This window comes from Anas platyrhynchos, chromosome 3 (assembly GCF_047663525.1).
Source record: "Anas platyrhynchos isolate ZD024472 breed Pekin duck chromosome 3, IASCAAS_PekinDuck_T2T, whole genome shotgun sequence".
Lineage (NCBI taxonomy): Eukaryota > Metazoa > Chordata > Aves > Anseriformes > Anatidae > Anas > Anas platyrhynchos.
In genome coordinates, this window is record NC_092589.1 from 66,953,303 (window position 1) to 66,967,837 (window position 14,535).

Consider the following 14,535-nt stretch of genomic DNA (forward strand, 5'->3'; position numbering starts at 1 on the left):
GTAGAACAGAAATTAGCTAGTCAAAAGTACAGTGGCAGGCACAGATGGACTTTGCTCAGCCTGTGCTAACCTCAGAACCAGAAGCGTGGTGATCCAAATCACGTAAATTAGCAGGATTGAAGTCATGAGAAGACCAGAATTGCACTGCGCATTGATTTGTAAAATCTACCCAGACTCATGACATTGGGGGTTTCTGCGTGTTTCCCTCCAACATGCTTCAAGTGGCCTTAAGTATGCCTTCTGAACATCACTGAGGTTTCTACAGCAGCTTCTGAGGAGAAAATACTAAATCCTCTGATCGCAGCTTTGATATGCATGTGATTACAAAGACCAGATCCTGGAAACCTTGTGCCTTTTTTTACTAATTTTAGACATGAAACCTTTTTCTGTGCCACTGCTGGGCACTTTCTTGCGATAGCAAAAATTAATTTTATCCTCAAAGGAGACTAAGAGGGAGAGACCTTGAAAAAATCTTTTAAATCTACCTTATTTTTGCCTCAGGTAAAATTAGTGTTTCAGTCATTTCAGATTTAGCCTTTTCTTTTCTTTTGCATATACAAACACAAAATCCCAACCCCTAAGAATGTACCTACTCCCTACTTTGACCTCAAGATCTTTGATTTCCTAGACATGTTCTCCAAAGGAAAGGCAGAGTTCTGCTTCTGCTCAGTTGCTTTCCAACTTGAGTGCCACAGCAGGTCCATTCATATTGACAGACAAGTTCTGGGTACTCTTTTCAAGGGGTTAAGAGCTCTACATTTGAATTCCTCTGTCTTTAGTCATCAAATGCTAGCCTAAGGCAGAGGCTTACTACCATTACTGCTAGCACATAAGTTTCAAAATAAATTGACATCTATAGCTACATTTTTAGAAGGTTCAGTCCTATAATTGTAGACTGGAGAATGGGTAATACATCTATTTCAAGAAGACTTAGACATGAGCTTGGCTTGATTCCAACAGGATTGCAGCAATCATCTGCAGACACAAGTAACTCTCTCCCATTTCAGGCATCTCAGTCCTGTTAATAAAATGATACATTTTTACAGTATCCCCTGCAGACACATGTGATGCGCAATTGGAATCTCATGTTGAGATTTTGGGGGACTTTCATTTTGTGCCTAGAAATTGAATAGTGCTCACACAGCACGGCTTGTTCTGGGTGACTGATTTCCAGTTGCTTATCCTGGGAGGTATGCAGGAGTTTGCTTTCAGTCAGCATCTGATCTTTCTTCCCAGATCTTGTAATTCCTCATCTTAGGCAGAAGCCTAGAAAAACAAATATGACTTCAGGTGTTTGTTGTTGTTGTTTTGTTTTTATTTTGTTTGTTTTACTTATTTTATGTATTTATTTGCAACAACAAGCTTTAATTTAAAGTAATAATAATATTCTTTAAAACAGATGCTTCATAACCTTCTCCTAGTCTCCCCTTACCAATTCATGCCTTCCCAGCCCATACTATGCTTCTTCTTGTTTATTTACGCTGTGCCTTTTATGTCCCATTATGAGTGTCTGGGAGGAACAATGACTTTGTGACTTAAGTGTGAGAATCTGGAAAGCTAGATTTTGGTCTCATTAATGACAGTGCTGTGTGTCTGTGAGGAAGCACTTCAAATTTCTAATCATCAGTTTCTTCATCTGCCAAAGAAATCTATTCCTGTATTTCATAATATATGTAGGTTTTAAGATACCTACAAGCAAGTCTCATACATAGGTGTTCAATATATTTTTACCAATACTACATGTTATTAACTTCAGTTGTGAAAATACAGTATGTTTGTTTCCATTTCAGCTGCGGTGAAAAAGGAAGGGGAGAAGAAAGGTAAATCAGTTATTTTCCCTTGACTGAAGTGTCTTTCAGGCTGTGACTGCTGTGAGAAATGTTTCTTTCATTCAGTGATACAATTGCGATGACATACACCACCTCATGTGCTACCATCAGCCAGCTTTATCTACTCCAACTGTGATAACACAGTTGTCATTTCCAGTATTGTTAGCTCCTTTTTACCACAGGCCAGCACAACCCAGTATCAGACACTTCATCGTTCTGATCGGGAAGAAAATGAAAGGCTTTTGTTATGATGTTAAGATTTTTCAAAGAGAACAAAACTTCCAGTGCACCATGCATGCTGACCTGATGGCTTGCTCTTTGCAGAATGTGCTTTCTTTACTGCATTTAATTTCCTCTTTTCAGATATGCATGTAACATGAATGTAAGCTTTGCTGAAGTCACTCTTTGGTATTTTAGCAGAGTTTTAGAAAACTTAATCCTGAAACAGAACCTAGAACAGTAATTAAAATGTGTAAAGATAAATATACTGTATTTATCAGACCCTAAATATCAATTTTTATATCATTGCCATTCAAAATAAGATTGCCTAATTTGAAACATTTTTACAATTTATTTAATTTCAATTGAAAAAAATAATGAAATACTAGCATTAAGGTGATATTTTCTTTAATATATTTGACTTTATTTATTATTTTTTTAATGAGCCTCATGTTGCACATTAAATTGGCAATAATCCCAGAACTTCTCCCCAGATTTCAGATAATTATTTGGAATTTAGCATTGAGTATTTCTGAAGTTTATTGATATTTATTTTATTATTATTATTTTTGGTTTTACTTTGGGTTCTTTTGTCATTTCAAAAGGGCTTGAAAATCCTGCGATTCACAGAGTTCAACAATGGGTCCATGATTAGCTAATTAGCTATCTATTCATAAAGATATCTTAAATCCTTTTTTTTTTTTTTTTTTTCTTTTATCCCTATACAGAGTCATTAACTGAACTGGAAAAAAATTGTAGTCTCAACTGTTTTAACAGCTCATGAGTGAAATCTTGGCTGTGTTGATGTTAGTGGCAAAATTCCCATCCACTCAATTGGAGCCAAAATTTCACCTCATGTTTTTAACAGAGTAATAAAACTCATTTTGGTTATCAAAAACAACTGTGCTTAACAGCAGTGTATCTTGTCCAAAGATTAATTTGTAGCAACTGAGGCATGAAAGGCAGCCCACGAAGCAAGAAGAATCAGAAAATTGGCAGCTACACTTAACAGTCATTGGTTTTCAGACATCAAAATGCTTTCTGTGTTCACAGTCTTGAACTTAGCACATGGACTGTTATGTCCTTAATGAAAAGAAAGTAGTGAGGAAACTACTAACTGTGGAAGGGTGCTAAGTCTGTGAGTCTTATCACTTATCACACTTAGACTTGACCACTGACTTAAAAGAACATAAAGAGACTTTGAAATACCTACTGCTTTCTCTTGGTTAAGACTTTTTTTTCTCCTTAACCATAAACTTACCCCCCCAAAAAATGATTTAAAATTACACTTCTAATGAATATTCTTTGAATTTGGATGGATTTTTCCTTTTATACATTTTCCACTACAAAAAAAAAAAAAAAAAAAAAAAAAGACTTCTGAGAGGATTTTGCCAGCAAGGATACAGCAGGATACTTTCAAGCACTGCTAGTTACCACTGACCTGCTTCACAGAAACATAGAGGTATGAAGGGAATAAAAAGTCAGCTTTGGACATTCTTCTAATCATAACATAATTTAATAATTTATTATTATTATTTTTATTTTATTTTAATTAAACATCCCATTGGTTTTCTAAGACCAACATTGTCAATGAGGAAGATTGTGATTGTAGTGAAAAATATGTCAGTCCGATATTTTCTAGTAACTAAGGAAAACTGTCCATTCATTGAGGCTCCTGTTTTCAATAGATAGGTTCTAAACTGGACAAAGGCAGAGAAGTAACCAGGCCTCTTCCCAAAAGTAAACATATTGTGCATTGACTTTTACAAGTAGCTTCACACCCTCTGTGGCTCCCACACAGAAAATATTGCATAACTCCCAATATTGTCAGTTTTTATTTATTTTTGCTTATGCTGTTATCAAAAGTTGTTCCAGGTTCCATGTGTATTCCTCTGACTTGCAATAAAAGGAGGCAAAGTTTGCTGGTTTTGCTTAAGGATACAGTATTTTTTGTCCAGCTGCAAAAAATAATAGAAGTAGCCAGGCAGTGCTCTAAATTGACTAGCTCATTATCCAAAATACATTGTTCTAGTAGCGTGCACAGTTCAAATACCACTTTTTCATTTCATGTAAATCATGCAGCACATAGACACTGTATTGTCTATGAAGCTTTCTCCAATTACTCCATCTTATTCAAATCCACACCCCTTATCTAGCAAAGCAAGGATAATGAGCAATACAGAGTGACAAGCCATCATAAAAAGAGAAGAGATGAACATAGAGTGACACTTTCTATCAACCGTACATTCTGCATATAGCATAAATCAGACATAAAGGGGTTTGATAACAACAGAAAAGAATTTAGATGGAGAAAGCTTACATATTTAATTGATTGCTCCAAATGTGAGTGATTCTAACAAGGAACAGAGAGGTACAATTTATGCATGAAAATTTATGCATTAAAATTATGTATTAATCACTTCTATTTGAAAAGTTAGGTTTTTAAGACTTTGAAACCGAAGTTCTAGAAAACAGTCAGCTTCAGTTCCCAACATCATGTTATGCCTTATTTAAACACGTGTGGGATACAGGAGCTGTCATAGAAATGTGTAAAGAGTTAGCAGTTTCTAAAGGGCAAGGGGCAGCAACCCTTTGCCCCTTTGCGTGAGGAAGGCATTTCCAAATATCCCCAAGAGCAAATTTTGCTGCTAGTACACACATGCACACACACACACACACACACACAAGGAAAAAAAAAAAAAAAAAAAGAAAAAAGAGTTAACTTTTCTTAAAAACACTACAAGCCAGGATTCAAGTGAATTAGAATAGAACCAGATACCAGATAGCAGTGAGATGCTATAAAGCCCATCAGCTCCGGAACACCTCAAGAAAATGATAAACAGAACTTTCAAACCAAAATATTTCATCAGTTTTCAGTTTTAAGTGCCCTTTTTATGGAAAAAAAAAATAGTAAGCCAAAACAGAACTTTTATATTTCAAAAAATGTTTCCTAATTATAGAGTGTTCCAAAAGTGCTTTGTGAAAAATGGAGCCAGTTTAAAGTCAATTTTAAGGTTTCCTAGTTCTTCTTGAAATGGACTTTCTCATTCCAGTTCATAGTTCCCACACTTTATTGATTTCTGACTGAAGAGTTCATGGACTGAGATGGGTATGTCAAGCAAGCAACAAGTGTAGTAAATTCTCTTTCTGGGTCAGTCTGGAAAGTTAGGAAAGCTTGCCTGAAGATTCATTACTTCTGTGATTCTAGTGAAAAATGTCTGGAGAAGCCAAACAGGATTTAACCATCACATAATTCCGGTGGATTACACGTCCACATGTATAAATGCCATGTCACTATATAACATGAATCAGGAACATGAGCTGCCAGGAAGTTCATTTTCATAGGATCCCTACAGCTAATGAATAAGTTCCATCTTGCTTCTGAGGCAGTTAGGCTAGTTGTCGGCTGGGAGTCTCATTTCCTACAGACTGTTATGACCACTTCTAAGTTAGTGAGATGCAGAAGCTATTTGCCAGTAGACGATAGCATGACTCCAGTTCTGATTTTCAGCATTATTGCTCTGGCAGCTTGCTCTTAAATTCATTTAACAGCTTTTAGAAAGCCAAACCTATATTTAGTTGACAATATTCTTCAATAGAAAATTGACAAGAAAGTATGCATGATCACATTTTGACTTTTTCCCAGTAAACAAATCATGCCATAAAAAAAATACATATAGTCTAAGTAAAGCTAATACCAAGCAAACCTAGAAAATGGGTAAAGCATATACATTTTAGCTCCTGACTACATATTTTACTGATCCATAAAGGACAACTTCTTTCAATTACTCCTAGTAACGGGACCCTATCCATCACTTGGAAACTGCTGCCCTCTATACAGTGTGCTATAAACTGGCCAAGGCCAAGTATCTCTTTGCAACATAGAGAAACAAACCTAAATGTCTGTCAAACTGAGAAAGAACTGAGCAGTACTGTTTTTCATCCTTTCATCTTTCAGAATTGCTTAGCTTTTGTTATGACCAGGAGAAAATAAATAAATAAATAAATAAATAAATTAAATAAATAAATAAAATAAAACAAAATATAATAAAAATATAAAAAATAAAAAAAATAAAAAATAAAACAAAATATAATAAAAAATAAAATAAAATAAAACAAATCTCCATGGCAGCTTGGGATTTCTGTCCAGCTGCAAATGCCACTAGTGCAATACAAGCCACACCTAGAGTATGTAGTTTTCTACAGTGCCTCAATGGTAAGAAATCAGACTACTTATTTCTATAACTGCAAGATGTATTACACAGACCCCTAACAGTATATTCCTAGACAGAGGGAAAAAAAATATAAATTATTATACATGAGAAGATAATATAAACACAAACAACTATGTTTAACTTGTCAGTGCTATTTTGACTACTTCGAGGTAGGAATCTCCCTCAAAAGTTAAGTCATTGAATTAGCCACGAGGTGGAGCCCAAAGGACCTGTGTGCCAGGAGTTAGTATTGCCCTCCGGAATCATAAAGAAAAAAATAGTGGTGTCTTTATTATACTGAAGAACACTTTACAGGATGCTTAAGCTACAGACAAGGTACTCTTCATTGTAAATCCACTCCTGCCTAAAGGAATTTTTTATTTATTAGACAACCATGGTTACACATTGGTAGGCTTTGACTTCCCCTGCTGAAACAGCAAAACCTAGGCATTTTCAATGAATATTAATGAATGTAGAATATTCATGAGATATTGAAAATGGTCTGGAAAATCTACATCAATTAGCTGAAATTTGTTTGACCTCTGTTTACCTTGTCTCAGCTATGTTAGAGGATATAAATAAGTAATGCACATTTTGCATGGTTATGTGAGACTTAATGCTCAAATACACAGCTTCTGTTAAGTGATAGCCAAATCTTAATGGATCAAGTTCTTGTACTTTCCATGTTGCAGATATTTCAGTTAGAATAAAACATGACTAGGACACACTTTTCAGAGTACCCATTCAATAAAAGTAGGAAGTAGTCAAAAGAACTTGAACCCAGTGCACTGGGCTCAAGACCAATCCATATGGTGCATTTTCCATGAATTCATAAATGTAAAGCACTTTTTAGATCCTCAGATGAGCTAACAATTAAGAGGCTTTACCTCATACAAATTTAGATATCTAAAGTTAGTCATGTAAGTTGAAACTATTAACTCTCATCACATTTTAAAGTTATTGGAGAAAAGTAAGCATCTTCAGAGAGTTCATCTGTGTCTTAGATGTCTGTGAGGATGCAAAGAATTGCCCCTTGGAGATACCCATATTTCTGACTTGGCCAAAACAAAGTATAGAGTTTAAGTCTAGTTAAAAAAAAAAAAAAAAAAAAAAAAAAAAAAAAAAAAAAAACCTGCAGTAAACATCATCAAAAATCATCATAGTTTGTTGTTTGTGATTTCAACAACCTTCTTCAAAACTTTAATTTTACTTTTTTGAGAACCTAACATCAAAAGAGAAGAAAGGTGAGCAAAAGAAGGTAGTCATTTATTGGTCTTAATAGTAGTTTGAATATCTACAGTTACTGTACTTAGACATAGACCTAATGCAAATATTTATATTTAGCATTAAGCTGCAAAATCCATGTTTAGCATCCTAATACTTTGTTTTTATTGTATTCATTATTAAGACAAGGCACATAAAACTGATGTTGCTAACTTACATTGATTTGTTTATTTTTAAAATACCCACAATTTTACCTTCAGCAGAATTTAATCTAAACCCTGCCATTGGTTACACCTTTGTAATCCCTTCAAGGTAAAATTGAGACTACACTTTTTTGTGTGTGTGTCTTATTTAATGGCAAACCTGCAAAACAATTCACATTGATAGACCTTGCATAGCATTTCAATTACAGTTATAATTGTAACTTGTGTTAAAGTACAAGAGTAATATATTCAGCCCCTGTTTCCAATAAGTGGAGACACTTAAAATAGTATTTTGATGACTGTGCAACAGCTGTGATTTCTGAAGAAAGAGTGCTCTGTGTAATTGGTGACCTGTGTTGTTACTATAAGTTAGGTGTAACATGGATATTGGCATTGTCAGCAACTCTTTCATCTGTCGATCAGCATAATATGCTGAAACACCTGGATATCCATATAATACATAGTTAATTGGCTAAAAATTTCTCCACAGGATAAAATATTCCTTTATTGCTCTGTGCAAAGATAGCTGCAAATGAATACTTAGAGGTATTCTGCTCTTGCAAAGTTGTAATTAAAGAAAAACAGCGATCAGCAGCATTTCACAAGAAAAGAAGATGGCTCAGGATATTCTGCCTGTAGAAGCTAGCCATTAGTCCTCTGCTTTAATCACCATATTAATATGGATAACACACTTGAAAAAGTCCATCTTTTCAAAAGCTAATTACTTTTTTATTATTTTCCACTTCTAATATCAATTAATCTCTTCTCCAATATCGTTCTTTCCTAGATTTCAATGAGACTATTTTATTGTTGTCTTAATGAACATTATTATACATTTATTTAATAACATATATGAATTCATATATAAGAATGGTCAGACATTCTTATACTTTACATGGATACTTTTACATTCATAGTTAAGAAGCTTAACAAAGAAAATCATATTCAAGATATTTGCATGGAGTCTAGACCCAGGGAATTAGTTTGGCTTCTTTCCTCCTTTCACAAATAAGAAACAGATATTCAAATTTTAATTAGTATTAATAATATCAAGAGGGTTTTTTTTGTTTGTTTGTTTGTTTTGGGCTCCAGTTGTTTATATAGAATGGTGAACAACACTATTTTTGCACAAACTAGTTTTAATATTGAGAAAAAAAATGTCATCACTAACATCCTACATACTTCAGTCTGCCCAATTTCATTCAATTACCATTTATATGCCAATAATTTGTGTTGGAATAATTTGTATGGCCTGAGCTTTGCTATGTTTTGCCTTAACTATATGCAAACATAAAACAGATATTACTAAGAATAAAGGCTTGTTAAGCATATTCTCCCTGATCTGTATGTTCCCATCCCATAATTTCAGGGAAGAGCACATGAAAACGTCAGAAGCTGAGGATGATATTGAGAGGAAGCTCTTCAGGTCTTTCACCACACGTGCCTAAAGATGAAATGCATTAATACAGCATATGTACTTCATCTACATTTGACTGAAATTTTATTATTTCCAGCTCCGTCGATGGAAGATTTGACCTCCTGGGATTTTAAGACTTATAGTACTTTAAAGGCATTAACTTTAACATTAACTATCATATGAGATTGCTGTTTCAACAAGACTTACATTTCCCAGTGCATTTCTATTGTTTAACTGACAAACTGGGAAACAGAGAAAGATTGGGATCATTAGTGATGCTCCCTACAGGCATGCATCTCAGATGCAAGTTGAAGCAATTCCTCTCATTAAAAATCATTTTAAAATGTTGCAAATGTCTGTATTTCTTTGCTACTTCTATTATATTTACCACATGCTAAATTTTTCCTCTCTGTGAACTACTTTTTGCTTTTCCCAGTTATATAAAATAGTCTTGGATTACCAGTTAAAAATAAGTCTTAAAAACAAAATAAAACGAGTTGTTCTAGACAACAGCAGCAAAATCTCCCAAAACCAATAGTCAGCTCATTCTTCACTACGCAGCCCCAAGGTAAATGACGAAACAAACAGTGAGGACACAAACCTGTCAAATTCATGAAGGCATATATCCTGGAACAGACTACTCTGGTAAAAGAAATAAGGCAGAAGGGACTGGAAGAACAGACAGCTTTTAGTGAAAGACGGCAATAGAAAAATCAGTCTGTTTCAGATGAATACCCTACAAGCTCTAATAGTAGGGGTTAATATATACTGGCAAACCATGGCATTTTAGAACGGCTTACCTTAACCATTTACCTTATTGTAACCACTATCCTCATAAGTCATACTGAAACAGTGGTCCAAGGAAGTCTGTGGTGCTGCACAGGCCCAAGACAAACACTCCCACTAGTACAGGGCACTTGCTGGAAGTCCAATTTCTCTGCTTTCTTGCAAGCCTTACAGATAAAATTAACGAATCACTTAGTATTTCATAATTCTTTTGTTAATATGGGATGGTAGTTCCATAATGGCTAGAAACTTGGACAGATACCCTGGAGAATGCTAGATTTAAAATAAAGCAAAAAGGTAAAATGCACTCAGTATGAAATTAAGAGATTCTGTAAGCCTTGTGGCTTGCATAGCTTTCAGTTTAGAATAATCACACACTGGCTTCCTCTATTTATGCCACCACCACCACTAAAAAGGCACTTCATACTTTCATTACACTGACCCTTCCTTAAGGTAGCTATTGGCCATACACTGTCAAGGCAATGTCCTAATCTAGCACAAGATTCTTTACAGGAACCTTACTGCAACTAACCTGTTCTGTGAAGAGTCATTTTTTTCAACATATATTCACTGGGCTATTTTTTTCTGCACAGTATGCCAGCTGCTTAACCAGCCAGCAGGACTTGAGAAGGAGACGTGGAGATATGGCAGATCAGGCCTGCTGATCTAGAAATCTTGCATGAACATTTGATTGCTCCCATAAATGACAAAGAGTAGGGAGTCAAGTACTTTACAAAGGCCCCCACTGCTCTTGAACAGTGGTCCACCCTGATGAATCCCTTTGCATGATATTTTTATTGTTTTCCAAAGTTTTTATCATCTGAGACCTTCTGAACTTGCCAAATATAAAGAATATATTTTATTCTCTTGTCATTTTACTAGTTGTCCCACAGTCCGAAAATCCTTGCACTTTACTAGAAAAAAAATATATATATATTTCCTTCAACCTCAAATTAAAAGTGCATTCATGATTGGCAGAATGATGTAGCATCTTAAGTTCTTGAAGACCACAGCATCCCCAATGAACTTTGAAAGAAGAATATCTGTTAGATTGTCTAAGAGAAGTTTGTTAACATTTGTTAAGTTGTCTATAGTTGATTTTACGGAAGAATAGTTTTATCTAGCCCATGTAAGAGAACCAAAATCACATCCTTTTTCACAATGTATAACTGTGAAGATATAGGCACAAATCTTGAGAATTCCATTGAAAGACTTGTGTTGTCATTTGGCCTGTAATGTTTTTATAGATTAATGTCATGACTGTATTAATCTAATGCCCAGTCCATATCCCATTAAAGAGTCCTTGTGCTCTCTTCCATCTTTGGGGAACCAATCTCTAATTTAGTCTAGTGGAGAATAAATTTCTTATTTATAGTATAACTACATGATAAAAGATAATTTCGCCAGCTACATAATGTATTATTATTTTGTTATTTTTCACTAAAAGAAATAGTTCTTAATCTTGCTTTCACTTCATGCACACTTACAAATATATTTGTTGTCTGAACATCAAATGACTGTTATCCAGATGGAAAATAGACAAGTTATAACCAAAAAGCATGTTCTGCCTTTAGCCTTACTGATTTGTGGTTCAATAAAACAGAGAATTTCTATTCTGAACTCATATCTGAAGTTAATTTACAGAAACACACCATACATAATTAATACCCTTCTGGCATTCAGAATAGCAGGCAAGAGTCAAAGAAAACTTGAAGTAAATGTGAAAAACAGCAAGATAACCACCAAACCTAAGTCACTAAGATTAATTTAGAATGACACAAAAGGAATTACAAAAATTTTTTTGCTGAGGTTTGCTGATAATTCCATTGATCACGCTCAGATCTCATACAGCTTCAAGTATTTCATCAAAACTCCATCTGTTTTCATTAGATCCATATCTGAACATTTTTCTCCTCTAATATGGTTTAAGTGTTAAACAAATGAAGATACAGTATTTACTTAGGGCCAATTTTTCTAACATTATGAAAACCAAGAAGTTATCAAGGCAACAAGTAGTGCTCTTAATTAATAACATCAAAACAATTGTTTGAAGTTATAACAAGAGTTCACCAAAACCAAAGCACTGAGCACCTAGGGAAGAGTACAGGACAAAAACAGTCACATAGCAGAGCCTCATGACCTCCCATGATCTCAGCCCTTTTCCTAAGGTGGAAATGGCATCTTCATGTTCAACAGTGCTTGGTAGTTGTTTCTTTAATTTGTATTTTCACTTTCTGAAATTATGGAAATTTTCAACATCCACACATTTTGTAGTATGGCATTTTACAGTTTATCTAGGCACCGTAGAAAGAAACATTTAAGCACAATATTTGAATAGAACTGCTTCACTTTCAGTGCAAGATAATACATGAGAAGAGTGGGAGCAGCAGAACACAGCCTTTCATTTCTCATTCTTTAAGTTAAATACCACATAATATATAAATAAACATTCTAGAAATCTGACTAGGTCATTGACATTTAGCATTTATCTTTAAATGCTAAATTTACAGATAATTTTGATACTGGAAAAAAAAAAAAAAAAGTTCTTGGGATTCTGTTTTGGGGTTTTTTGTTTCCTTCATAAGTTGTTTAAATGATATCTTTGATGAGATAATATGACATGGCAGAAGGATAGGATTCATGTTGAACTGACTGAAATCATAGCATATTTAGCAAAACAAATGTTTTTGCATATGCTATGTTTTAGCATAGCTGGTTTATCCTGCAAAACCTTTTAATTTTAGGTCTTAATTTTTCATCAAAAACACATAGTAGAAAATTCTGTGATTTGTTTTTATCTGTATTTGCTATGTTACACCAAGAAAAGAAGGTTGGGCCTCCTCTGGCTTACCTCTGTCATTGTAGGTAGTTTTTGAAAGTGTAACATGACACAGTTATATACGTCATTATATCAGTTCCTGAAGTTCTTTTTATATATATTTGCTATGAATTTCCTTTAGTAAATTGGAACCTGTGGCTAGGTAAGCATATCTCACAAAGTCTTTTGACATGATACAGAGAATCACCTCTCCAAATTTCAGACATGTTTCATGGATACTCCACTACGACAGAATTTATCTAAACTTATGAGCAAGCATATCCAGCTCATTTGTATCTTTATTTTCTACTACCTCAAAAACTGTTCCATTATTTTAACTTTGTTCTGTATGCCATGCCCAGCTGTTGTCTCCTTACATCACAGTGACAACTCTGATTAAACAGAGACTGCGTATAAAATAAGAGCAGCTTTCCCCTGTGGGAGAAGCAAACAAAACATAAACCCACCTGTACAGCAGCTCTTTGCTTTCTGTCCTGCATGAGCTGAGGAGCTCAGTGCATCGCTGCTCAGTGCAGATGTGGCTCTCGTGTCTGGGCCTGCAAAGGTAGCTCATCCCCTGCACTTCTGTGTCTCCTGGGGTACTGCTCTTACATGGCATGGCAGGCTGTTATATAAGGGTATCAGAGTCTTCATGTCCTGAAAAATACCTTGCTTGCAAAACTTAAAAAGAAAAATCCAGATGGTGAACTGGGCATTGGGCTTCCTTCTGGAGCACCAGTAACAGCACTGGGCATGGCTCCCTGAGCTCGCTCTTTAAATGACAATTTTTCTCTTACAGTCCATGGAAAACAAAAATATATATGAAATTACACAAAGTTTAAAACTGTAGTTCTAAGGTGCTAAGTCTTTTTGTTCAGAAGTTCCCTAATTATGCTTTAAGATATTTCTTTCTTATCTTTGAAATGTAACTTATCTATCTGAAGCTCACTGACCTTACTGGGGCAAGCACACTTGTCAGGGCCTCTTATGAGGTCTGGTTTAGTTTAACTTAGGTGTTACTTCTTCATTCATCTGAACTTGCGCTATCTCATAATGGGCATCTCACTTAGCAGTATCATTGCCCAAGGTCAAGTATATACTAGGTCACCATTTAGGGAAAGCAACTCAGGTCACCGAGGAGACGTAGAAGTCTGTCAGAGGTAGCTGTATGAAATATCAGCTCAGTGAGGAATTCAAGGTGTTTGTGTTCCTGAAGTGTCCTGTTAAGTGGCTGGGGTAGGTAGTATAAACAGAATATGTTAACTGTTGGAGATTTTAATACAGAGTTCACTGAAGGTTTATTTTATCTCTCTATAAATGTAATGAATAAATGCATTAAATCTTGCATTTTAGTCATACAAGTATTAAAGCACTCCTTTTTCTTTTATTTCTAGGTACTTCAGAAAAAACTCATGAACACAGTAAGTAAAAGTTATTTAAGAATACTGTTACTTCGACATTTAGGAGGAAGATACTTTTTTACATTTTCAGAGTTTTAGCAGCTGATGAGATTAGCAGATGAGATTTTGATCTGTGAAACTGGCTTTCAGTGATTGTAACGCTACAATCTACATGTGTTTCACAAGTCCCAAAGTATGTGGAAACCCCTTTCCAGTTCAGGTTTGGGTAAGACCCACCTGTGCCTTCTGCTTCCATGAGAGCATCTCACTGGAAAAAAAATTGGGGGGGACACGGAGCAGGAAGGGCCTGTGCTATTCCTTGGCCCGGGCTCTGATCCATACAATGGAGGGATTTACCTCTTGGTCTGTTGTCTCATACTGTTGTTGTGTTGTGGTTTTTTTTGTTTGTTTGTTTGTTTTTTGAT

At 35.0% G+C, this 14,535-nt stretch overlaps 1 protein-coding gene across 20 annotated transcripts in view; it reads left to right on the forward strand.

Annotated features, from left to right (window-relative positions):
- TRDN (triadin) overlaps window positions 1-14,535 on the forward strand; it is a 239,662-nt gene that overhangs the window by 185,978 nt on the left and 39,149 nt on the right. For 18 of the 20 annotated variants that reach the window (XR_011808384.1, XM_072036042.1, XM_072036055.1 and 15 more), the window contains 2 exons: window positions 1,791-1,820; window positions 14,105-14,131. Coding sequence is in view for 19 of the 20 variants with exons in the window: in XM_072036042.1 (XP_071892143.1) it covers window positions 1,791-1,820; window positions 14,105-14,131 (57 nt within the window). In the remaining variant the exon portion in view is untranslated. The remainder of the gene's footprint in view (window positions 1-1,790; window positions 1,821-14,104; window positions 14,132-14,535) is intronic. The other 2 variants (XM_072036043.1, XM_072036054.1) reach the window with 1 other exon arrangement.